The following is a 26783-nucleotide window of genomic DNA, read 5'->3' on the forward strand; positions in this document are numbered from 1 at the left end:
AGCTAATACATTTATGAATATTTTTAATAAAAAAGGAAAAATGACATAAAAGCAGATCATCATTCTTTCCGCACTCTGTTGTGGTTGTGCTGTGTCACGTGACAAGCAATGACGCGTCACCATGGAAACATTAAAGTGGCAAGTTCTAAATAACGGTCACCTTGAAAAACTCATGCTGGGGGGTCAGTTAGAATATTTTAAACTCACGTGTGAAAGGGTTAAATTTCTTTTCTGAACTTGAAGCATTGCTCGCTGAATGCTTAGCTTAGAAATTTCAGCATCAAAGTACTTTATAACGTCCTTGTTTCTTCACATGCCGTCACATTGACGTTGTACCCTTTCTTCTGCCCAAATGCTCAGAAGAGCTTTGGTATCTTCGATAGACAAGTACAGGCGATTCTCCATTTTGAGCAGCGATTATTTTGCGTGATATAAAAAAGTGAAATGCGCATCTTGCTTCAGATCATAACGTTCCATAACACCAATAAACTCCGCCTTTTACCTAGAGCACGCCTCTAGCCCGATCTGGCCCGCTTTGGCCCAAGGTATTCGACGGGCCAGAAATCCTGGCTGTTGGCCCCGAGTAAGCCCCAATCAAGCCCCGGAAGTCACAGTGGAAACTCGGCTGGCACGCACTAGTACGGCTCGGCCCTGGCCCGTCAGTGGAAACGTGTCTAATGCCTTGGAAAAACAACCTGAAGCTGCTACCGGGATTTACACTTGTGTCCAATATAGGATATGTATATAGTTTGTTCCTGCTTCTTTTTTTACGTTCTTAATTACATATAAAAAATAATTTTATTTTTAAATGAATTTCACTGTATATAGTCTAAAGTATGAAAGAAATGAGTGTACATTTTTAGAATAACTAATTTCTACATTAAACACAAGAATACGGCATTCCAACCCGATCTCACGGGAATTTGTACGAATTTTACGAGGTGGCTAATTCGTAACAATTTGTACGACCTCACTCGTACGGATTAGTACGATTTAGCTAAATCGTACATATTTTACAAATTAGCCAATTTATTTGAATTCGTACGAATGACCTACCCCTGACCCCGCCCCTAAACATAACCGTCACGTGGGTTTAGACAAATCGTACAAAATTGTACGAGTGAGGTCGTATGAATTAGTACGAATTAGCCACTTTTGAATCACTCGTACGAATTCGTACGAATTGGTCGTGAGATAGGGTAGGGCGTTCACGACTGTCCTATGATTAAAGGCGACGCTTCCGGTTTTCTTCCCACCGGAGTGGCGGCTGCGTGAAATCACAAAATAAAATGCACACAAATGTGTCCCTGCTTGATATAGACTGTAACCACTGGTGAACATATTCTGTTTTGATGAGAGAGAGAAAAACTACCGAGGGCGGATTAAAACCCGTAACCTCTGACACTCTTGATAAAAGATCTACCACTAGGCCATTGAAAAACTCAAAGAAATGTTTGCGGATCGATGCATTTATTTATGGGTTGAGTAGAAAACGTCTCTGTCCCCAGCACATTTCAAACCAAACTGACGCCTGTGCGTCTACACTCTACAGTTCTGCCCAATCCTGTTCCTGGAGATTAACCTTCCAGCAGAGTTCAGCTCAAACACAACTTAACAAGCTAATTAAGATCTTCAGGAACATTTGATAATCACAGACAGGTGTGTCAGATCAGGTTTAGGGGCAGTCATGACTAATGGTTAGAGAGTCAGACTGGTTACCTGAAGGTTGGTTCAAGTTCAAGTCTCAATACTGTGGCAGGAAACAACTGTGCCCTTGAGCAAGGCACCTAACCCCCAATCACTCCCCAGGCACCACAGCAAAAATGGCTGGCCATTGCTTTCTCTCTCTCTGTGTGTGTTGGTGTGTTCACTACCCACTACTCCTAATGCCTAGTTCACACTACATGATTTTAAAATGTCGGGCTGAACTGTGCAGTTCACACTACATGACTTGCTCTCAGTGAAATCATGAGTGTTCAAATTGTTTAGCTGTTCACACCACACAACACAACGTGATTGATCCACAACAGGAGGTAACTCACTACACGAGTTGACAACGCACTACATAGAGATACAACCACGATCGGATGATAAGAGCATATCATTTGTGACTCAATGAGAGCTGTTTCAGTACTATAGTACGGTCTAAATCCTGAAAATAATCAAACAAATAACGAGTTGACAACAACACGATTCTATCTGGTCTAGAAACCATGTTTTGTAACGAAAAACCACGCAATAAAACGAACGAGAAATGACGCGAAACTGCAGAGAAGAACATAACACGCGAATATGGACGTCAGACAGAAACTAGTGCTGCACACTGTTTGCTCGACGATCTGCTCTGAGAAAAAAAAATGCAAAAAAGAAAAAGTAAGATTTACCTGGTGTCCTCAACCCATGCGTTGCTATGATTGGCTGTACTCATGACATCACTGAGATTGAGTCGCGCGACTGCTCGAGATATCTAGCATGCTAGATATTTTTCTGAGCTCGGTGACCTGTCTGCGAGGTGTCTGCGAGCTGTCTTTGATGCGTTGTTGGCTCTTTCACACCAACGGATTGGCGAGCGTTAATCGTCCGCTAATCGCCCGCGATTTGCACGCGATAACACCCTGACTTGTCGGCGACTCGACGATTTGCAAATCGGGCTTTAATCGGGCTTAAAATCACGTAGTGTGAACTAGGCTTAATGTGTGCAATAACTTGCTCTCAATGTCTCAGAACGGCTTGGTTTGCTGTAGAGCCAGACCGATATATCGGCAGGCCGATATTTTGCTAAATCGCCTGAAATAAGGTCTGTAGTGAACAAAGCCTCTAAATATTTTCACGTTTTCATCTATGACATAAAACATACAGTTATAACCTGCTTGTGGTTTTTAAACTTTATTGTGTCTGCTTGTGTGTTTTTAAAAGCTTTATATAGGCTTCAATGATAGACACAAACGTGTAAGGGTCACAACTCTTTGTTGACCACAGATCTTATTTTTTGGGATTTTCCAAAAGCCTATGGGGAAAATGCATAGCTTTTCGATCGAGGGAACCCATGCGTCATCACTTCGGCACTCTATTGCATCATCTTCATGAGAAATTTAACCTGCAATTTATACTTTAAACATGCATTTTGGAATGCAACATGTTTTAACAATTTTTCCACACTTGTAATCAGAGGTACTTGTATACCAGCTGTTGAAAAAATATAAATATAACGTTTTTTGTCTTTTAGGATGAAAATGTAGGCCTTACTGTTATCTAGGCTAGTGTGCTCCAAAACAACGATGAAATTCACAATTAGAAGATATAAGCATTCAAAGTCTCTCACTTTCACCACCATAGATCAGTGATTTTGATGACATCACTCCGTTTTTCAGCTTCTCATCAGATTTTCTGTCCAATCAAATGTTCTCTAGAATCTGAAGCGTCCCGTCCCCTACATTATAAATAGACGCTGAAGCTGCGGCTGAAATCGGTCACTTGTTCACACATTTACTATTTTCTACATAATGAATGGCACAGTGCAGTGCACTATATAGGGGATAGGGAACGATTCAGTGTAAATATGCTTTCAATTGGGGCGAATGAGTGATGATGGCACAGAGTGGATCATAAGCACAAGTTGTAACGTATCGGACCCATTTGAATTCTGCACAAAATGCTGTGTTTTAAAGTGATATGGAGATTAGGAGGAGAAAGGTTAAAGATTAGGAGGAAACTGTAGCTTTACCGAACTTATGTCAACAAATTGAATAATGCTGCCTTTAATGGCACTTCAGTGGTCCTTTAAGGCCTTGTTGTGATTTTCCACCAAAGTAAAAGCTTAAAGGAGTAGTTCACTTTAAAAAAAAAAAACCATGTCATCCAAGATGCCCATGTCTTTCTTTCTTCAGTCGCAAAGTAATTAAGGTTTTTGATGAAAACATTCCAGGATTTTCTCCACATAATGGACTTCAATGGGAACCAAACGGTTCAAGGTCCAAATGAGAGTTTCAGTGCAAACTGTTCAAAGGGCTTTAAACGATTCCAGACGATGAATAAGTGTCTTATCTAGCAAAATGATCGCTCATTTAAAAAATAAATAAAAAAGTTTAAGTTTTATAAGCTCAAATGCTCGCCTTGCTCTGTTCTGTGATGAGTGTTCGTGACTCTCGTTTTCAAACTCATTCATCAAAATGAACAAAGTCAATGAACAAGTCATGACTAAAAGGTCCTAGATAAGACTCTTATTCATCATCTGGTGTCGTTTAAAGCCCTTTGAGCAGTTTGCACTGAAACTGTCTTTTGGACCTTGAACCGTTTAGTTCCCAATGAAGTCCATAATATGGAGAAAATCCTGGAATGTTTTCATCGAAAACCTTAATTTCTTTTCGACTGAAAAAAGAGAGACGTGGACATCTTGGATGACATGCAAAAGTTTGTTTAAAAGTGAACTACACATTTAATGGTTTAATGTTTAAAAATGAAGAAGCCTTGTATATTAGTATTGTAATTTTATTAGAGTGAAATTAATATTTTTATGTAGTAGAAGGAAATCCAAGGCACTCTCCTTAGGAATTGATAAAAAGCCTTTATTTGACTGGCTATTTCATGAAATAAAAGGCTTTTTATCAATTCCTAAGAAGAGTGCCTTGGATTTCCTTCTACATGTTATTGAATTCCCGATCCCAAAGAGCACCTTTGGGATTATACACTTGTTTGAACTCCTTGAGCACCCTGGACATTTTTTTCCTTTTGTTTAATATTTTTATTTAGTAATAATGTATTATTATTAATATACTGTCACAAAACTTTGCCCAAACTGTGTCTTTAAATATAAATATTCTAATGATCTGTTGACTTCTTTTACAGAGCGGAGAAAACAGAGGTCCTCAGTGATGACCTGTTACAGGTAAATGCTTTCCTTTCTACCTCTATCTCCTGTTCTTTGGCTCTTATCCATCTTGCTTTAAACGGTGGGAAACAAGTGAGTCACTGGAAAGGTGAACTTATTTATGTCAAGCAAATACATTCCATGCAATTTATTTTTATCACATTAGACAGAATGTTCTCTTCTGAACGGTCAGGATAATGGTCTGCGTCACGTTGAGTATTTTGCTTTTGGTCTCTTTGAAACTGTCTCAAGTGAAATTATCCCAAAAAAAAGGTTTGTTGCTATGGATATTGTGCCAAAACAACCTCCTAGAAATCTAGGAACGTTCATGATCTGAACTCCGACCGATATCGTGTCCGCTAGCTTTTTTGACAGCTTGTTTATCGCTCTTAGCCGGCTGCGGCTAAAATTATCTCTTGAGGCGTTTCGACACATCAAGCGACAATTATTCTGACGTCAACCCCCAGTTTTTATTCTGGGTTCTGCTTGGGGATCACAGCGGTTTCCCATTCTCAGCTGTCTGGACACCCATGTTCCTTCAGGGCTTCTACACTCACAGATGCATTCTGGGGACATTTTTGACAATTTTGAGCATCTGGATAGTGGCTCCTTTCCAATTTGAACAGCGTCCAGTTTTTCCCTAATCTTTTGTCCGAACAGGACGTGCCTGCGGTTTTCATTTCGCCAGTGACTAATCAGTATTATAGTGGTGTTCCATTGCAAAAAAAGCGTATTGTTTCTGTGTGTTTAGTCTGCCGTTGGCTTGCTAGTTTTTAGTCTGTGATGGCAACAGGCAAACATCAAAAGACCTCTCACACCGGATAATCCAAACAACTCCCCTCGAACAGGATCTCCCTCAGCAGAAAAGGCCCGGACAATAACAGTCAGTGATTCCCCTTCTCATGGGGTTCTCATGCCGGAGACGTCTGAACGGAATGCGCGCCTGAGCCAGCTGCGTCGGGACGGCTGTGAGGGAATTTTATGACGTAAAGGAGGCCGAGAAGTGTGAGGAGGTGGTTATCTCCTCTCCCAGCCCTGTGGAATTCCTGAACTGGGTTGTTTTTGGAACATGAGTCAGTTTTTTTTTCTCTCTCTCTCTCTCTCATTCGGATCGTCACTGTTTGTTCAGTCATACCGCTCTCACAGTTCTGAAGTAACATTCTTTTCATGGTTGTTTTTAGGGCTGACATGTGTTCGAGCAGGCCCGCCCTGCGCGCATCAAAATGCTGACATGTCTGTCATGACGTTAGTTTTTAAAGTCTTAGTCAGTGGACAAGATGACACCCGCACTTTTTTTTCTAAACTTTTTGCAGGTAGATTATATAAGCAGCCTAAATAACAACTTAAAGGGTTAGTTCACCCAAAAATGAATTAAGTCAAATTAAGTCATTAATTACTCACCCCCATGCTGTACCAACCCCGTAAGACCTTCGTTCGTCTTCGGAACACAAATGAAGATATTTTTGATTAAATTTGAGAGCTGTATAACTACCACATTGGCTGCCAAAGGGACTGGCTCTTGACGGCCCAGAAAGTCAATGAAGAAAATGTTTAAATATTCCAGGTGACTACCGTGGCTCAACTATAAGTTTATCAAGCGACGAGAATACTTTTTGTGCGAAAAAACAAACAAAAATAACGAGTTTATTCGACTATTCCTTTTCTTCCTTGTTGGCCTGAAACGAGACTTCCTTAGATTTCCACGACGCATGCGCGAGAATTGCGATCTCTGCTTCAACTACTTCAGTTCAGTTCTCGCGCATGCGTCGTGGAAATCTAAGGAAGTCTCGTTTCAGGCCAACAAGGAAGAAAAGGAATAGTCGAATAAACTCGTTATTTTTGTTTGTTTTTTTCGCACAAAAAGTATTCTCGTCGCTTGATAAACTAGTTGAGCCACGGTAGTCACCTGGAATATTTAAACATTTTCTTCATTGACTTTCTGGGCCGTCAAGAGCCAGTCCCTTGCCAATGTGGTAGTGAGACAGCTCTCAAATTTAATCAAAAATATCTTCATTTGTGTTCCGAAGATGAACGAAGGTCTTACGGGGTTGGTACAGCATGGGGGTGAGTAATTAATGACTTAATTTTCATTTTTGGGTGAACTAACCCTTTAAAAAGTAAACTCCTGTCAAATCTAAAGTCAATACAACCGAAGATTGTACTTTGATAATTTCACATTTTGTGAGGTCTTAGAGTTATACATTATTAATATGATTTCTCAGTTTATAAAGTTGCCACTTAGATACTATCTGAAATGCTTTGTACACTGGCAGAGGGTCAAACAATCATATCAAGCCATTTAATTTTACCTGTAGTAATATTTGCAAAATATTTTCTGCTGCAGATGTATTTATTTACTGCATTTAGCTTTTATCAGCTTCTGCTGAAGCAACTTTCAACTTCAACATTAAAAAAAAACTGGGAAATCCACCAATCAGATTATCATGACACCGCGCCATATCACTCCCATGAAGCATTGTGAATAATGTAATCAAGTCATATTTTTGCATGAATAATTTGCAACATATTTAAAATTATTATTTATAGTTTATACTATAAATCACAAGGTTTATATTGTCAGTTATGTTAATTTTTATTACATCATTTGCATTGCTTCATGGGATTGTAGTCATTCCCTCATGATAGACCTTTTGTCTTTTGATTTGTCTCATGATATTTTGTCTTCTCATTCATGGTTGCATTTACATTTACATCACTTTTAATTGCATTATATTTAGGGCTGACAAACAATTATTTGCGATTAATCGCATCCAAAAATTAAAGTTTGTGTTTACATAATATATGTGGGTGCACTGTATTATTTTATATATATAAATACACACACATGCTTGTTTTAAGAAAAATTTTCATGTATAGGTTTATATATCATTTGTATTATATATAAATATAAATATTTTATATTTAAATAATATTTTTTCTTAAATATACATGCATGTGTGTGTATTTATATATATGCAAAATAATTATACACCCACATATATTATGTAAACACAAACTTTTATTTTGGATGCGATTAATCGTGATTAATCGTTTGACAGCCCTATATTTATTGATTTATTAATCAAATTAGTTATATTTATTTGATATATTTTATATAATAAATGATTTGAAAAAAGTAAATATAGAAAATAAAATTGTCTATTAAGATTATTAATAATTATCTGTTCACTCTTATTATGAACAGATTTTATTTGTTTTCTTTATACTTTGTTAATCTATAGACCCTTTTCATGGACTGCGATGATGTGTTTTTATCATTAAATCTAGTTAATATTTTTAATATTTTCATTTTTAAAAAAAGTTATAGCACATTTACAATACTATTATGTTATGTTGACTTTCTAATACAACAGCTGAGAGAGTGATGGCGAATTTTACATCTTTCTCTCTCTTTTTTCCCTGTTTTGAAAAGTCGTGGAAATGTTTTTTCTTTTTAAAACAAATGTAAAAATGACATTTGCTGTTATCTCCCATTCACGGCTATAGAAGTTTACCCGTGACGATTACTTCTTCTCAAAACCTGGAAATTATCATTAGCGCCCCTTTTTTATATAACAGATTGAAGTAGAAAAAGAGGGTCTGGCCTGCATCTGTATTTTCTATTCATGACATCCCAGTGTTGAGCTCACACATCTAAATCTTAGGCGTCCCAATAGGGCAGATGAGTAATACTTGTCGTCTTTCTGTAACATAACATATCTTTTTTCATGCCTCCAAAGGGAGTGGTGTAATAAATCGTGTTTGACCTTACCACACTCTCAAGACTATGAAAAGTGTTCTTTTATGTCCTTTTTATCAGCGACACTTGTTAATTAACACAAACTCTAAGGCTGTAGGGTTAAATGTCTAGTGAAGGCTATGAACAAGACGTGATGCATTTATGAAATCTGTTTCATCTCACAGAGGCATCCATTGCTTTATTGCACAACATGCCTTTGGCACTTTTTACATGCGGTTTACTTTTACCACAATGCAAGCAGACTTTGCATTGAGCAGTAGCCACGGCTCAATATGGATTGTGGGTTGTTATTGATGTCTTGTTTTATCCTGCACAGATTGAGCGGCGTATGGAGTCGGTGCGAGTCGTTTCGCACAACACGCACAAAAGAATGACAGCGTGTTTGCAGGGGCAGATAGGCACTGATGCTGAGAAGAGACATGTAAGGGCATAACTCTGCACAAAATATCAGTCTTCACTATATATTTGATCTGCTTTGCACACACATCTCTTTGTGTTTCTGTCACAGAAAAAGCTTCCTCTAACAGCGCTGTCACAGGCCATGCAAGATGGGGGGAGCCAGCTGGGGGAGGAGTCTCTAATTGGGTAATTGGATGACATCAACATTTGAATTGATTTCCCCTTAAATCTGGTTCTTTATTGTTTAGATTGTTAATGGATAAGCTCATTGTATCATACAAAGGAGATAATGTAATGTAATGGTACAAAAGAACACTATAGACATTCAGAGCAGAGCCATGACCGGTATGAAAGCGAGGCTGTGAGGAATAGACTTAGCATGTTTTAAAGGGGTCATGAACTGGCTTTTTAAATTTTATTATATTGTTGTCTGAGGTCAGCTTATGACGTTCGCTTGGTTTTTACATTCAAAAACATCAAAATGAATAAGTAATAGGCTATTTTCTACCCTAGTTTTGAGCCTAGCTCAGAAACACTGTTTTTATGGGCGTCTCGCACTGAAGACTTGGAAGTAAACGCCCACTGCTGTGAGTGGATAACAGTTTTGCATATTATAATGAGTTTCAGCTCACTCGTCGGTGCACGTGGGGGAAATTGTTTTGAAAACGTCCAATGTTAACCGGCATGATTCGCCCATACATGTTCGACCCAGAATCCGTTTGTTGCACAATTCCTGTCAGATCCAATATTGACGGCACAGCACCGTTCTTTACTCTTAATCGGTCTGCAAATCTTGTTTACAAAACAATCCTCAGTGAAATGAAGCGAACAGACAGAAAATGTTTTACCTCATCAGCTGGAACGTCATTAAAAATAGTTTAACCATGCAGTCCTATTGGAATCCAGAGGAAGCTTATGCAGCGACTGTCTTCTTCCACAACCAGGCACTGGACAATATTCTGTATTGCTCAGCGTCTCGATCCGGTTTGTCGTCACAAGGTAGGCATCTGTGTTATTTATCTATGCGTGTAATGCGCGAATCGGTGGGCGGGGCTAAACCGACCGTGTTGAAGTAGGGGTTGATCTTCTTCTGCTGGGGTGGTGTTTTATCCTCTTTGACGTCATAGTTTCTCACATTGAAAAACGAGTCGTTTGCTGGTGCTTGTGTCAATAAAAGCTTTTATTGGACTAACAAGGATGTTTTCAGTTCTGAAACTTACAGGATAGCTCAAGGAAAAAAGTTTAAGGAAAATTTGATTTCTCAGTTCATCACCCCTTTAAATGGCATCCTCTGTAAAAAGCTGTAGAAAGCTCCTAGATCACTTATAGTTTTCCATAGCTCAGGATGTGTGGAGTTTTAGGTCTACTGAAGTTTCTTGGAAATATATTTTTGCAGTGTTTCGTCGGAAGAACAATTCAAAAACGCATTAAAAAACAGTACAAAAAGAGTACCCTCTGAAGAGATGTTTGTCTATCCCTCACAGCCTCACAAAGATGGCTCTGCTGTGCATAAGGTCTATATTGCACAAGTACAGGTATATTTGAGGTTATGTGTTATTGTGTCAGTGCACTCTTTAATTTCAAAAGTTTGGGGTTAGTAATATTTTAGGAGATGAATACTTTCATTCAGCAAGGATACACCAAACTCTGCTAAAAAATTCCCTTTAAGTCTGTTTCAAAGGAGTCCTATTTCAAATAAATTTGAATTTGAATTTATTGACAGGACAGCCCCTTGAGATGCAACATCTCATTTTCAAGGGGGTCCTAAAAACATAAGTAATATACAACACAGACAACATAAGACACAACAACATTACAAAACAAGACTACAACAACAACAAAAATAATAAAATAAAATAAAAAAAAATAAAAATAAATGCTGTTTGTTTGAATTTTCTATTCATCAGTTAATTATGAAAAAAATGTTTCACTGTTTCCAGATAAATATTAAGCAGCACAACTGTTTTCAACATTCGTAATAATAAAAAATGTAGCGTACATTTACATGGCGACGACGTACTAAAAATGGAAACGTTTTTCACGTAATTTACACTGAAACGGCTTCGCTTTCAAAACCTTGCACTTTGAAACCTGTTTTTGTGTTTTGAGCCCACCAAAACGCTGTTGTTGTGTAAATGAATGGCCAAAACGCATTTAAATGAAAATTCTGTCAGCAATTACTCACCCTCATGTTGTTCCAACCCCGTAAGACCTTCGTTCATCTTCGGAACACGAATTAAGATATTTTTTATGAAATCTGAGAGCTGGATCACTCCTCCATACTAGTCCATAGGCTTCTTGAGGGACTGAAACTTGCCGGCCTCGAAAAGTTATTAAAGACATCGTTAAAATTGTCAGAGTGACTACAGTGGCTCAATCTTAAGTTTATCAAAACGAGAATGACTTTATTTCAACTATTCATTTCCTTCTCTGTGGGCCTGGAGTCAGGTCGGCCAATAGTGAGCCTACGTGTGACGTAGGGCTACGCTATCAAACTACGTTAACTGATTAGAGGCCCACAGAGAAGGAAACGAATAGTTGAAATAAAGACGTTTTTTTATGTTTGTTTTTGCGCTCAAAAAGTATTCTCGTCGTTTGATAAAGTTAAGATTGAGCCACTGTAGTCACTCAGACTATTTTAACGATGTCTTTAATAACTTTTTAAGGCCGGCCAGTTTCAATCCCTCAAGAAGCCTATGGACTAGTATGCAGGAGAGATCCAGCTCTCAGATTTCATCAAAAATATCTTAATTCGTGTTCTGAAGAAGGTCTTACGGGGTTGGAACAACATGAGGGTGAGTAATTACTGACAGAATTTTCATTTTTGGGTGAACTAACCCTTTAAGATTTTAACAGTGTCCTCAAACCCTTGGAATGATTTCTGATAAATGACTGCGAAAATTCAGCTTTGCCATCACATAATAAAATTATATGTCAATAAGTATTGAAATAGAAAACATTTATTTCAAATAATAAAAATATTTCGCAATATTAGTTTTTACTATATATTTGATTAAAAAAAAATGCTTCTTTCAGTAAATATAGAGACTTCTTTCAAATGTCTTACCAACCTCAAACTTTTATGGTAGTTTACATTCAGTATCTTCCATGCAGAAAAATGATGGAGATGTGCGGAGATGCCGAGAACAGACTGGCATCTGAGCTAATGCAGCATGAGGTGATCATTGAGAAGGAGATCTTAGACCCCCTCAATCAGCTAGCAGAGGTACGGACTATGCATGCTAATTTCCAGCCATTCATTGGTTATCGGACACATGATCCTAATTATCAATTGTAATATCGATGCATACCTAATCCTATTGATTTGTCAGGTGGACATTCCTAACATCCTGAAACAGAGGCGGCAGTTAGCCAAGCTGGTTCTGGACTATGACTCTGCCCGAGCAAGGTGACGTTTCTATCATGCATCTAGGTTTTATTATATCGTTATACTTAATTGTACCCAGTTCACAACTGAATCGGTTTCTTAATAGGTGGTTGCAGGCAACCAAGTCGATAATCTCAGGAACAAACACACAAGCACTGACAGCCAAAGCAGACTCGCTTAAAGAAGAAGTCGACGAAGCTATGAACAAAATGGAGCTGTGTAAGGTACTGATGTGCAAACAAGTCTAAACATGCCTTACCATTTATGAGTCACGTAGTTATGGATTTTATACCAGCGTATGATAGCAGGGGTGCAAGTACGATCTGAAAAGTGTGGGGGAGGGGGACACATATGTGGATACACATCCACCACCTCTGCTTGGTTCATGAATACTAATTAGATGACAACATTAGCTCAGTTGTTCTAATTGATTGGCTGGAAGGAAAGTAAGTGGGTGCTAGCCATGAGAGGATTGTTCGGCCAAGCACAATGAAATTCTCGAAATAAAATGTTTAATATAAACATAAGGGATGCTTTCAGGAGTAGGGGGTGAATTTTGAGATTTTTGATTTTTCTAAAAGTAATATTTTTACCCTACTGTTTATTTATTTATTTAATTTTTTGCAAGGGTGCATTAAATTGATCCAAAGTAACAGTAACCAGATTTGTAATGTTACCAAAGATTACTATTTCAAATTAATACTGTTAATTATTACCAAACTTTTGAACGGTAGTGGCGGTGTTAGTTTTATAAGTGAATATTCAACATCCATTTTAGATTTTATTTAAAACCTTGAAAGTCTCTTCAATGAAAACCGTGGCTGTTAGCCCACTATTTTTTTTTTTCTTTTTCAAATGGCAAATATGATATTTCTAATCACAAATCAGTCTCAAATAAGACCAGACGTCAATCTGCTAAATCCAAAATGAATCTGGCGGCGACTGAACCATCGAGCTGCTAGTGAGCCTTATGATGACTGATTAATGATACAGCGCTTGTTATAACTGGAAAAATCTGATGTGTAATCAGTGTTGTATTCATAGAGAATTTTTTCTTTCTGACTGAATAGTCATTTTTGGTAAGTGGAGAACCTGTATCACCCGCATGAGCAATTAAGGCTCAACGTGTGTGTTCCTGTACAGTATGGATTTGATTGCCAGGGAACAAAACATAATACTGTTACAATGTACACTCACCTAAAGGATTATCAGGACACCTGTTCAATTTTTCATTATTGCAATCATCTAATCAACCAATCACAGGGCAGTTGCTTCTGTGTATTTAGGGGTGTGGTCCTGGTCAAGACAATCTCCTGAACTCCAAACTGAATGTCAGAATGGGAAAGAAAGGTGATTTAACCAATTTGAGCGTGGCATGGTTGGTGGTGCCAAGATGGGTCGATTTCACAATCTGCTCAGTTACTGGGATTTTCACGCACAACCATTTCTAGAGTTTACAAAGAATGGTGTAAAAAGGGAAAAACATCCAGTATGTGGCAGTCCTGTGGGCCAAAATGCCTTGTTGATGCTAGAGGTCAGAGGAGATTCAAGCTGATGGAAGAGCAAATTTGACTGAAATAACCACTCTTTACAACCGAGGTATGCAGCAAAGCATTTGTGAAGCCACAAAACGCACAACCTTGAGGCGGATGGGCAACAACAGCAGAAGACCCCACCGGGTACCACTCATCTCCACTACAAATAGGAAAAAGAGGCTACAATTTGCAAGAGCTCACCAAAATTGGACAGTTGAAGACTGGAAAAAATGTTGCCTGGTCTGAGTCTCGATTTCTGTTGAGACATTCAGATGGTAGAGTCAGAATTTGGTGTAAACAGAATGAGAACATGGATCCATCATGCCTTGTTACCACTGTGCAGGCTGGTGGTGGTGGTGTAATGGTGTGGGGGATGTTTTTTCTTGTCCCCTTCACCCCTTCGTCTTCCACGGCCTACCTGAGCATTGTTTCTGACCATGTCCATCCGTTTATGACCACCATGTACCCATTATCTGATGGCTACTTCCAGCAGGATAATGCACCATGTCACAAAGCTCGAATTGGTTTCTTGAACATGACAATGAGTTCACTGTACTAAAATGGCCCCCACAGTCACCAGATCTCAACCCAATAGAGCATCTTTGGGATGTGGTGGAACGGGAGCTTCGTGCCCTGGATGTGCATCCCACAAATCTCCATCAACTGCAAGATGCTATCCTATCAATATGGGCCAACATTTCTAAAGAATGCTTTCAGCACCTTGTTGAATCAATGCCACGTAGATTTAAGGCAGTTCTGAAGGCGAAAGGGGGTCAAAAACAGTATTAGTATGGTGTTCCTAATAATCCTTTATGTGAGTGTATTGCTTGAGTGCAAGTCAATTTGAATACAATTATCTGCCAAATGCATAATGGATTGTGTCATTTGGTTAACCACTGTGCTTGTTTCCTGTAATATCCAATTTCTCTATCTGCACAGTCAGAATCATACCAATAGTTTCAATTTCTTTTTAAGGATCAACTTTCAGCAGACATGTACAATTTCTTCTCAAAGGAGGCAGACTATGCCCGCCACTATGTAATGGTAAGAATCATTTTGTTTTTCATCCATGGGTGCAATAACTCCGTTGCCATGTATATTCCTTCAGTTCCATGTTTTTTTTTTCCTGCCCATTGTTCATTCTGCTGTGTGTCTTTCCTTCCTCAATGTCTTCTCTGTTCTCAGTTATTAGAGGCACAAGCTGATTACCACAGAAAATCTCTCACCTTGCTCGAGAGCGTCCTGCCAACCATTCAAGCCCAACAAGGTGACGGCTCAGTTTCTTATTGCTGTCTCACTGAAATAACCTCCAATGAAACCTAATTTAGTGACCAAACCTACATATATTCAGAATCAATGACCAGTTGACTAATTATAGTTCACCCAAAACAGATTTTTTAGTCAAAATATGTTGCTCCTGACCTGTATGACTTTATTTTGTTGTGTTAGAACATTGAACAAGCTATTTTAAAAAAGGTTTCAACTACGTTTGTCCATGTAATGAAAGTTAATGGGCTCCAAAATCAACATATCAAAATATCAATCAAAATTTTGTTTTGTGAGTAAATGATGACACAACTTTCATTGTTGAGTGTAATTTAAGGTGCAGTGTGTAGATTTTAGCAGCATCTAGCAGTTCGGTTGCGAGTTGCACTAAGGGCCCAGCCCACTGCTCACCCCTCCCTTTCGAAGAAGCTACGGTGGCTAAAACAGGAAAAAACATATTGTTTATTGTTTATTGTTTATAGAGAATAGCCAAAGTAAGCCAAGTTTCTGTACCACAGTCCATTATAAACCACATCATGGATCAACCTAAGAAAGCCATTGTCAGGTGAGGATCAAGGGTCTTAATATATAATATAATAATAGTAATAAACTGATTGTCTCACAAATGTAACCATCACATTTCTCTCCTCATGGGAAACTCATAATACAGCGAGGGCAAAGAACCACATGAAACTGTGCAACTACATATTTTATCTAACAGGGTAGTAAAAATTTAGCTGGCTAAATATGAGCCGTTACTGTGGCTGAGTGTAAAGCGTAAAGCCTTGTTTAAACTCGATACGTCCGCATGAGGCCAGAGGTGCGTGGCAAAAAATGACATGATTATAACAGCGCGTGTGCCTCCGCATCCCATAGACACCATTTACTAAACACAAATTAATAAATAATAATGAATAAAAATTGTTTTTTTTCCTCTGGTTTTGAAAACTCTAAGATGCTTTCAAGATCGACTTGTCGACCGCGATCGAGGGGTTGGTGATTCCTATAACGTTACTGTTTTACGGTCAATGGTACTAATCAGCTGATTGTCAAAGCCATAACACAGCGATGGAGAAGAACTAAGTTACATGAAACAGTCCAACTACATATTTTACACCCCTGAGGGAAAAATTAATTCCTCACGGTGTCTATTGCTAGGTTTTGGCTTTCTGCTGCTTCTCTTTCAAGGTAGTGACGAAACGCGCTCTGTAGCATTGTTTGTTGGCTGTCGGCTACGGTAGAAACATTACGTCACAATATGTCGAACTTCATCGAAGGGGGTGTCTGCAGTTGTGTAGAAATAAATGTCTCATTCTAACAGTGCGTTCACACCGGACACGAATAGCGCGTAAAATTCGCGTCGGACACATCTAGTTTGAAGCTTGACCACTTTGTGTTAATTCGCGCGTCAAGAGTGAAACTGAAAAAAAAGATTGCTGCCAAGGGGTTTCGATTCTGACGCACGTAAATTTCGCTTCAAACTTTTGTTTTTACGTGCGTCAGAATCGAAACCTGTTGGCGGCCATCTTTTTTGTGTTGATCGAGCATTCATCGAGAGAGTCACCGCTCTTTATTTTCTCTGGAGAGCTAGAACAGTGGCATGGGGATCATCGTCGCCGTATTTGTATCCACCGGACCTTTCAGAGGCGAACCGTTTGGCGAATTTCACCATTTGCATGACGGCCGCTGTCAGCGGTACTTCCGCCTGTCCCGCGGCCAGTTTGATGACCTGTTGTCCCGGATCAGAGCGAGGATCACCCTCGCCCTCATCCATCTAATCTGTCATTTGTTTTGATGATGAATAGAGTCAGCCTCAAAGTTATTAACCTGTCCTGTGATTTAAAAAAAAAAAAATTTCTCTCTCACGTCCAGACACGAACTTATGCACATGTATGTTGGTTGTCTTTACATCATAATAATATTTCATATAATCTAGATATGGAATAAATAACATTTAATACAAAATGAACATGTCTTGTATATTGAAATAAAGTTTTAAGTGATAAAATATTTGCTTTGTTGTGCATTACACAAGGCATTTATTCATTTTAAAAAATAATTTATTGAAGCATCCAGATCTTTCACCACGTGAGCAAGCTGCTAGGCTCCTGATTGGTTAACGCGGTGCGAATTGACGCCAAAGTTCAGATTTTTCAACTCGGGCGGCAGACGTGAATTCGCGTCAAGCGCGTGAATGCACAAATAGCACTAAATAAATCATTTGCGCTTAACGCACCAGACGCTCAATTCGCACGAACGAGGCGTATTCATGTCTACCACGCCACGCTCTACGCCTCAGAAATTTTTTACGCGCATAACGCGTCTTTGCATTGACTTAACATTGAAATCATTCGCGCCTGACGCGCTATTCGCGTCTGGTGTGAACGCACCATAAGGTAATAAAAACATAACGGTTCATTGTGTGAGGTCTTTATACACCACTGAACACATAGTTATTAGGGGTGTAACGGTACACAAAAATCACGGTTCGGTACGTACCTCGGTTTTAAAGTCACGGTTCGGTACGTACCTCGGTTTTAAAGTCACGGTTCGGTACGTTTTCGATACAGCAAAAAGAAAGAAATGCCAGAGAAATTTCCTATTTGTTTAAAGAAAAAATATTTTTAAATAAGTGTTAGTTTTCCTAGGTCTTGAAACTTTCAGGTTTATAAATGGGGGTCATCTTTGAAGGGTGAACAAATAATGTTTTGGTCATCACATTAAAAATAACATTTAAATATATATTTATTTATATAGTATTTGAATTTTGAAGTGCTGGTAAAAGATGTGTGAAGTACTTGAAAGCATTTCACCATTCCAGCCAAACTGGTTCCAGTTAGTGTTACTATATTAAATCCATGGTGAATGTTGCTGGTCTGTGGACGTAAAGTTCATTCACGGCACAATGTTTCTCCTGGTTTCCATGACAGCGCTGTTTGATCTAATAGAGATCTGCGGTTAATAACGGAGAAATGTGAATGCTTCTCACTAGATCTCGCAGCGATGTTATTACCCGAGTGGCGAATTCAAATGTTTTCTTTACCGGATCTCTTAGCGCTGTGTAGTAACATTGTTGCTTGGTCGAGATCGGCTCGCGCTGCACAGATGTTGCTGGTCCGAACTGATAAACGATCCGTGAAGCACATTTATAGCGCAGTTTCGTTCTGCATTCATTACGCTTGCCATTTGATGTTGCGCAACGTTGGCCGCGTCAGCACGAATTTTGCCGGCAGGAAAAATGGTCCAAGCAATCGTTCGGTTTGTATGCGTACCGAACCGGAAGCTTCGAACCGAAACGGTTCAATACGAATACATGTACCGTTACACCCCTAATAGTTATGGATCTTATATCGCATTTCTGTCAATAGAGCCTCAGAAATATTACAAATTGCACCTTTAGGAGGAATAATGAAGGTCTGTCATCATTTTTTCTCTCTCTAATGAAGGTCTGTCGTCATTTTTTCTCTCTCACGTCCAGACACGAACTTATGCACATGTTTGTTGGTTGTCTTTACATCATAATAATATTTCATATAATCTAGATATGCAATAAATAACATTTAATACAAAATGAACATGTCTTGTATATTGAAATAAAGTTTTAAGTGATAAAATATTTGCTTTGTCGTGCATTACACCAGGCATTTATTCATTTTAAAAAATAATTTATTGAAGCATCCAGATCCTTCACCACGTGAGCAAGCAGCAGACTCCTGATTGGTTAACGTGGCGCGAATTGACACCAAAGTTCAGATTTTTCAACTCGGGCAGAGACGTGAATTCGCGTCAAGCGCGTGAATGCACAAATAGCACTAACTAAATCATTTGCGCTTAACGCACCAGACGCTCAATTCGCACGAACGATGCGTATTCACGTCTACCACGCCACGCTCTACGCCTCAAAATTTTTTTACGCGCATAATGCGTCTTTGCATTGACTTAACATTGAAATCATTCGCGCCTGACGCTCTATTCGCGTCTGGTGTGAACGCACCACAAGGTAATAAAAACATAACGATTCATTGTGTGAGGTCTTTATACACCACTGAACACATAGTTCATATATCGCATTTCTGTCAATAGAGCCTCAGAAATATTACAAATTGCACCTTTAGGAGGACACCTTTACTCATCCTCATGTTGTTCTGTACCTATATAGATTTCTTTCTTCTGCTCAACACAAAAGGAGATATTTGAAGAATGTTGAATGTTGACTTCTGTTGTATTTTCTTTTGTCCATACAATGTAAGTCGGTAGTAACCAGAACTGTTTAGTTGCCAACATTCTTTAAAATGTGTGCCACAGAAGTGAGTCACACAGGTTTGAGGGCGAGTAAATGATGACAGAATTATCATTTTGGGATTAACTCTTGTTTAAACTGGTTTAGGACAAAGACTAGGATTTAAAGACACACTAATTAAAGCACTATTGCTGAAAATATAAGAACTAAAAATATTGTATGGAAATCTAGATAAACTGAGTAATCAGCTAGTTGGTTGTTACAGTACATGCGTTTCGAGCACATCGTGACCTTCCATAGTGACTAATGTACTCTAGATATACAGTATCAAACGGAAACTATGTGAATTTAGCCTGATGATGTGTTCCAGTGTTTTTTGTGCAGTCCTCAGAGGCGCTTAATTGTTTTCGTTTTCGCCCATAAATCTGGCACTTGAGTGCTATAAATTGTTGTGATCAATTTCACACGTGAGGCAAACAGACGTGATGTCCCAGCATGTGGCCCATGAGTAATATTTCTCACATCTCACCCACCTAGTTCATCTGCTTTTTTCAGAGACGGTAAGAAAGAATAAAGAGGAAGTGGACTTAACAGCAGGATGTAGTATTTAGTGTCTTGAAAGCAGATGAATCACAGATGAATGATCTTTCATTTTAATAAAGTGATGCTTTCAACTGATGCTGCTAGTAACTAGTTATTTATGTTTCCTGACAGATTCGTGGACTGAGAAGCCAGCGTTTGGAACTGCTCTGGACGAGCACCTGAAGCGCAGTGGCAGAGAGATCGCACTGCCTATAGAGGCCTGCGTCATGATGCTGCTGGAGACTGGAATGAAAGAGGAGGTACGGCACGACCGAATTGTTTAAACAATGCATCAGTCATACAAATCAAGTGTTGTATTGTTTATAGGGATGTCCCGAGCCTATCTCGAGGTTCAGTATTGGGGCCATTTAGCACTATTTTAAAGGTGCCATGTGTAAGAATTGAAGTTAAAATATCCAAACAATGAGCTACACGCATCAAAAGAATGAGAAGAAATAAGTTTGATGATGTCATTAAAAAAATTACAAGTTATAGTGCTGCAGAGATATTAACCTAAATTAGCATGCTAAATTACTAGCCCCGGCCCGGCAGGTGTTACAATACCAGTTTCGGCCATGGGCCGATATGTGGGCGGGCAACATAACCACCAGCCAAACTGCAATTACACGAGTAACTCGCACGGCTTGTGGGTGTACTTGAACCTGATGTCAATCGTGTGGAAAGTACAGCCCACTACTACATTTCAGTTCAGGAAAGAGCTCAAAAAGTGATATTATGCATGAAGAATACATTTTGTTAAAGTTGTAGCATACTGTATCTTTCAACAGTGTTCGTGTTTTTTTACCATTAGCTAGTCGAGATGATCAGTTCACGTGCGCTAGGTATTTGTCGTGTAACATTTATAAGCGCCAAAACGATATTTATTGATTGAATTGCGTAATAAAATTGACAGAATCCGAGAACTGAGATTTTTTTTATATATATATATATATATATATATATCATAACTAACCTGCTCTGTCTAGTCTGTCAGTCTCCGTGTCCTTTTCTTTACAAAATTGATGTGTGGCGTGAGAGCGTGTGAAAAGTGTCAATTGCGTGTCTGCAATGTGTTCGGCCTTTCTTCAGACTTGACTTGAAAGAATCTGCTTCATGCTTTTTTAACTTTATCTCCAATTTTTTTTTCTTTTCTGCTTATTGTACAAATAAAATACAAGGGGCCTGATTTACTAACAGCTTGCACCAGCACAAACCCTCTGGGTGTTTATAGACTAATGTCAGGATTTACAGTACTAAAGACGCACAGTGAAAAAATAGTGCTGAAAAGGCAATGGGAGGAGAGTATTTAAGTCATGCAAGGTGATTTACTAAGGTTTGCGCTAGTCAATGTACTGTTATTTGTGTCATTATTTACTGGCCCCCAAAAAAGCCAAGAAAGTCTTAAACCAGGCGCTAATTTGCAATGCTCTTGGTAGATTGTGTTGGTCATTATGGAAATGATCCGGCTGTGTCTGTGTTCTTTAATTTGCGCATTTGTCAGTAGATCACGCTCATAGGCTCCTATTTTTTTTTTTTATTGCATGCTCATGCTAATTTATCCTGTTTACTAAATCTGGCCCAAGTGGTTTATATCAGTGGTAACATATTCATAATTGTGACCACACAGTCTGTCTACCATTGTAACAGATGTTTACATCTACCAATGTATTTATACAGTGTAGAGAGAGATAGAGAGTAAATAAATGTTATAGTAAATAAACTTACTGTAGTAATTGTTATTTTCGAATTACTGAGAAACTCAGCACAGCTCTGTTTAGATTGAATTGATTTTAATAACTCGAAATGTGCACGAAGAACTAGGAAAAAACACAGTTATCGGATCGGGACTCTGTACTCAGATATTCGGTAGTCAGTATTCGACTCATAAAATTCGAATTCAACTTAGATGTACTCAGATACTCGAATTCAGTATTCGAGTCATATCGGCACATGCTTTTAGTTTAGTATTGCTCAACTTTTATCCGTGTCCACATTGTATTGACACATCTAAAGGAACTGTCTCAATGTCACCGCAACTGTCAAATAAACATTTAATAATATGTTAGAAGATTAATTTGGGCCTTGGCTTTCTAATAATCTAATTATACCTGAAAATATGCTCTTTCGTTTGGTCATTCTCCAGGGTCTTTTCAGAATAGCTGCAGGAGCCTCTAAACTGAAGAAGCTGAAGGCAGCTCTGGATTGCTCCACCTCACAGCTGGAGGAGTTTTACTCCGACCCACATGCCGTCGCTGGTACAGCCTGTTTTTGTTGTTTTATGCATAAATATGGTAATGTGTAATTCACACTTAATGAATGTTAATTTGGAATTGTAATCTACTGGTTTAAGGGGCATTAAAGTCATATCTCAGAGAGCTGCCTGAACCTTTGATGACTTACCAGATGTATGATGAGTGGACACAGGCATCCAAGTAAGCCATATTGCAGTACTTTACATAAAGGTTTAAAGGAATCATGTTTGTGTTGCTAATTACAGTGCTTTTATTTGAAGTGTTCCTGACCCAGATAAGCGGTTACAGGCTTTGTGGGTTACCTGTGATCAATTACCAAAAAACAACAAGGCAAACTTCAGGTAGGTTTCAGTTAAATCTGAATGTGAATTGTAATAAGTTTGTGCAAAGTTCTGGGGTTATATATATACAAATGTTTTTAGATTGATTGATTAAAGTTTTATTGTAAATCATTTGCATAGTATTTCCATATGCATATTGCCATTCAGACTACACAGTTTAGAAACTAGGACCTAGGAATTAAGATATTATTTATATTAAAAATAAATAAAATAATAGTATATAAATTAGCTAATGAATAGTAAATGCATTTCTTCTTAATATCTTTTTTTTTTAAACCGCGCTGTTTCTGAAGCGTCTCAATTGTAGTCTTGAGTTTACTTCCGGGTATGTACAGTACACATCATACTGTAGTAGAGAGGAGCTGCAAAAATGTGAAATATGTGATTAAATAATTTTTTTTTTCCTATTAGACACCAAAAACAAAATCGAAACTTTGAACAGGGCATCATAGGTCCCATTTAAGACAGTACTCAAAAACAAATGCCCCGTCCACACTACTGCGTTTTCGTTTAAAGGGGGTGTTTACTGCTTTTTTCTTTGCATGATTATGTTTATGGGGTGCAATATAACATGTATTTGTGTTTTTTCTTTTTTAAAAAGTCTTATTTTTCATAAATTTCACCTTTCATAAATTTCAATGAGCGGTTGACTTCCTGATTCTATGAAACCGCTCCCTCAGAAACAGGCAGTGGGCTCAGATTGGTTAGTTTGGGCTGGTGTGTGGTGATTGGCTAAACTATCGCTCACGTTGTCCGGAAGGTTAACGCCCATTACCTTTACGGGCGAAACGTGCATGTCATGAGCTCCGGTACAGATGTAAATATGTGTCGAACTGCAATATCAGTTTGAGGCAGAATCAGACCGAGAAAGCGGCGATGAAGAGAGTCAAGCAGAACCTCACCAATGACACACAGCTCTTACTAAACGTTTCTGAATGATAATTTGCTACATTTTTTTTTAACTTTATACATGTTTGTTTAACACAATAGCATCTGACTGGCAACAATAGCAACTGACTGGCTACTAATGTTATACTCAAACAGCGTTGGCATTAGTTTACGTTCTTGATCAAATCGAAAATAACGTCATAAAGCATATACATGAAAAATACGTTTAAAACATTAGTACTTATACAAAATTCAGCTCCATATTGTTTGTACGCGTTTGTCGTAGACACAAAATAGCATAAATAGTAGCCTAGTGGCTATAAAGCCAGCGCTGGCATTTGAAAAAAAGTAAAACACAAGGCTGCGTCTGGAATTATGCATGCAAATACATTTAAAGTCTTTGATTAAGTCTTAGCCTACTTACAGGTTGTGGCCCAACAACTGCTGCCTCTGGTTTTAAAGTTGGAACTGCTTCATGTTTTAGTGTGCAATGTGTGGGTTAGTGACGTCTAAAACCAAGCTGTAGTCCCAATCGAGTCGTTTTTGTAGGCAATATACTTCCTGATTTTTAAAAAACGATATCTCTGCTTACACTGAACTTTCAGCGCTGCAACTTTGCAGATACTGTTCATGCACCAACAGCAACCTTACACACTATTTGAAATAAAAAAAGTGAAAACGCAATCAACCCCCCCTTTAAAAACAGAGAATTAAAACGAATATGATCTCCGTCCACACCAGCGTTGTATCTGCGTATTAGAATTGATCTCCGTCCACATTAAAATGACTGAAAACGCGGATCATGTGACCATTCACCAACACTGGGCATGCGGGTGCCGGTGTAAACAGGAAATGGATTGACTATTCCTCAGATTTGATGAAGAATAAAGTAACGTTAGCTACCTCTGCAAAGATTAGAAAGGTCGAAGACCAGAGATTTCTTTTCATGGATCAACGATCCATGAAACGGAGGTTGTTTTTGTATGTTTTCTTATGGGGACGGGTCATGTGATGGGTGGCTGACGAATCAGGGAAGGACACGTCATGACTGATGACACCAAATCATAGAGCCGAGCGTCATCCTCTGCGTTAGAGGTCGACCGATATGGGTTTTTTCACGCCGATACCGATCTTTTGAAATCCGGGTCGGCCGATTAATGCTGCCGATTTATTTTGGCCGATATTTGCTTGGTTTTTAACCTCTATTTGAAAGATAAGATAAAATCGGCTCACTCGGCTGGAAAATGACTCTAGCTGCAGCGTGCGTCAAACACTAGGCTGCCCACAGATGCGCCTGCCTAATAATCGGCTTGATATACTTGGATATTGGCCGATGCCGATTATGTTAAAAAATGCCAAAAAACGGCCGATTAATCGGTCTACCTCTACTCTGCGTCATCATTTCTAAAGTCCTCCGGTTTGTCCCGTCTTCACTAAGACGACCTCCGGAGATTCAAAACGCAAAACGGAGCTGCAGCGTTTCTAAACCTCTCCGTTTTAGGTCTTCGTTTTTTTTTCCGTTTTAGTCTGGACGGGTGGTGCAAACGTAGCAAAAAGTCTTCGTTTTTAAACGAAAACACAGTAGTGTGGACGGGGCCTAAGACACTCTTCTCCGCTCCTCAAATACACAAAACATTAGTCTTTTTATATAGTGATTCTTGAGTAAAGAAAATACTGAACTTATTCAAACAACCAGTGCTTTATTTACAGTACCATTGCATTGCAAGCAAGCAGACACATCCGAACTCATTCACTATAGAAGTACTTGGAGTTATGAGGTTTGACTGACAGTTTAAAAATCCAATAGAGTTTAGTCACAAGCTCTTTTAAATGCTTTTCATTGGTTAGAAGTTTGAAAAAACCCACCAACACAGACATAAAGGGTGATCAATAATAATGACTTATTATAAGATACAAAAAATATGGTGAAAACCTATCATATTTAAAATATATATTTTCTAGTGTAAAAACAAAAATGTTCTGACACACCAGCAGATCACTGAAAGAACTTTTTTTTTTTAATTATAATTTAAGACCATGTGTGCAAAGTTTATGTCCTTTAGAGTCCCACTTTCCCGTTTACTACAACAACAGAGGAGTTCCAGATGGTGATTAAAAATTGTTTTTAAATTGCATTCTTCTGATTCGGGAATTTGCTCTGTTTTGCAGATACCTTATTAAGTTCCTTGCTAAGCTCGCACAGGAAAGCGACATTAACAAGATGACCCCCAGCAACATAGCCATTGTCCTTGGACCCAATCTACTGTGGGCCAAAACTGAGGGGTCAGAATATTCTGCAATATCCAGCAAACACGCTAACGTATTTGTGTGACTTTTTCTAAACGCTCTTCTCTTTACCCACAGGAGCCTAGCAGAAATTGCTGCTGCAACCTCTGTCCATGTGGTTACTATTATTGAACCCATCATTCAGCATGCAGATTGGTTTTTCCCTGATGGTAGGGGCCATAAAGCTTTAAATATATGGTGTTTTCCAATGAAAAAAAAGTATTGCTATCGGTTTTAAGATTAACCTGTTTCTTGTTATTCCTTCAGATGTGGATTTTAATGTATCTGGCATGTTTTCGATGCCCGCACCACTTCCAAACAACGTCAATCATCTGACCCCGCCAGATTATGACTCGAGCACCATAGAGAGGAAGAGACCTGGCAGCATGGTGGGCCCAGATGGTGACATGCCCCGGAGAGACAGGTAAACACAAATTTCACACAAATCTTTTATTAACAATCTGATTTCCTGAATCAGTCACTCTTGCTTCACAAAGATATGCAATTTAATTGATTAGAATCAGATCAATTCACTTTAATTGAGCAATTTAAACAGCAGATTAGATTACATTCACCATTAACCTCTGGGGTATTGTCAGTTCTACTGATCAATCTCTTGCTTTTCCCTCTTAACCCTGCAGTATGTGTGATGTGAGTGGGGTTTCTACCAATGCAGGTTAAAGGGATACTTCATGATTTAGCATTGAGCTTTGTATTAGTAGGAAACCTGTAGTATTTTCCAATTACCGTGCTTTCCACCCTCATATCCCCCTGAGACGAGAGATTTATGGTTTTTTTTGTCTGGAAAAAATCGTCCGATGACACAAAAATCGTCATTTTGCGTCATCTGAGGATTTTTTTGGCCTGAGGCTAAAGACTACAGTCAGTAGTTGGGCTGTCCCGCATGTTCTCAACCCGCCCATAGAGGGTGGGATCTCACTTACAGAATATACACATAGTGTCAGCCATCTTGTTTTGG

At 38.7% G+C, this 26783-nt stretch overlaps 1 protein-coding gene across 2 annotated transcripts in view; it reads left to right on the forward strand.

The window, feature by feature from the left end:
* The window catches only part of arhgap17a (Rho GTPase activating protein 17a), a 48294-nt gene that overhangs the window by 14722 nt on the left and 6789 nt on the right, over nt 1–26783 (forward strand). For both annotated transcript variants that reach the window (XM_039665766.2, XM_039665767.2), the window contains exons 2-16: nt 4846–4885; nt 8944–9048; nt 9136–9212; nt 12141–12252; nt 12359–12435; nt 12521–12638; nt 14925–14993; nt 15135–15216; nt 20170–20297; nt 22181–22292; nt 22388–22469; nt 22550–22630; nt 25688–25801; nt 25883–25974; nt 26072–26228. In XM_039665766.2, the coding sequence (XP_039521700.2) occupies nt 4846–4885; nt 8944–9048; nt 9136–9212; nt 12141–12252; nt 12359–12435; nt 12521–12638; nt 14925–14993; nt 15135–15216; nt 20170–20297; nt 22181–22292; nt 22388–22469; nt 22550–22630; nt 25688–25801; nt 25883–25974; nt 26072–26228 (1446 nt within the window). The remainder of the gene's footprint in view (nt 1–4845; nt 4886–8943; nt 9049–9135; nt 9213–12140; nt 12253–12358; nt 12436–12520; nt 12639–14924; nt 14994–15134; nt 15217–20169; nt 20298–22180; nt 22293–22387; nt 22470–22549; nt 22631–25687; nt 25802–25882; nt 25975–26071; nt 26229–26783) is intronic.

Source organism: Pimephales promelas, chromosome 17, assembly GCF_988280905.1.
Source record: "Pimephales promelas chromosome 17, fPimPro1.hap1.1, whole genome shotgun sequence".
NCBI lineage: Eukaryota > Metazoa > Chordata > Actinopteri > Cypriniformes > Leuciscidae > Pimephales > Pimephales promelas.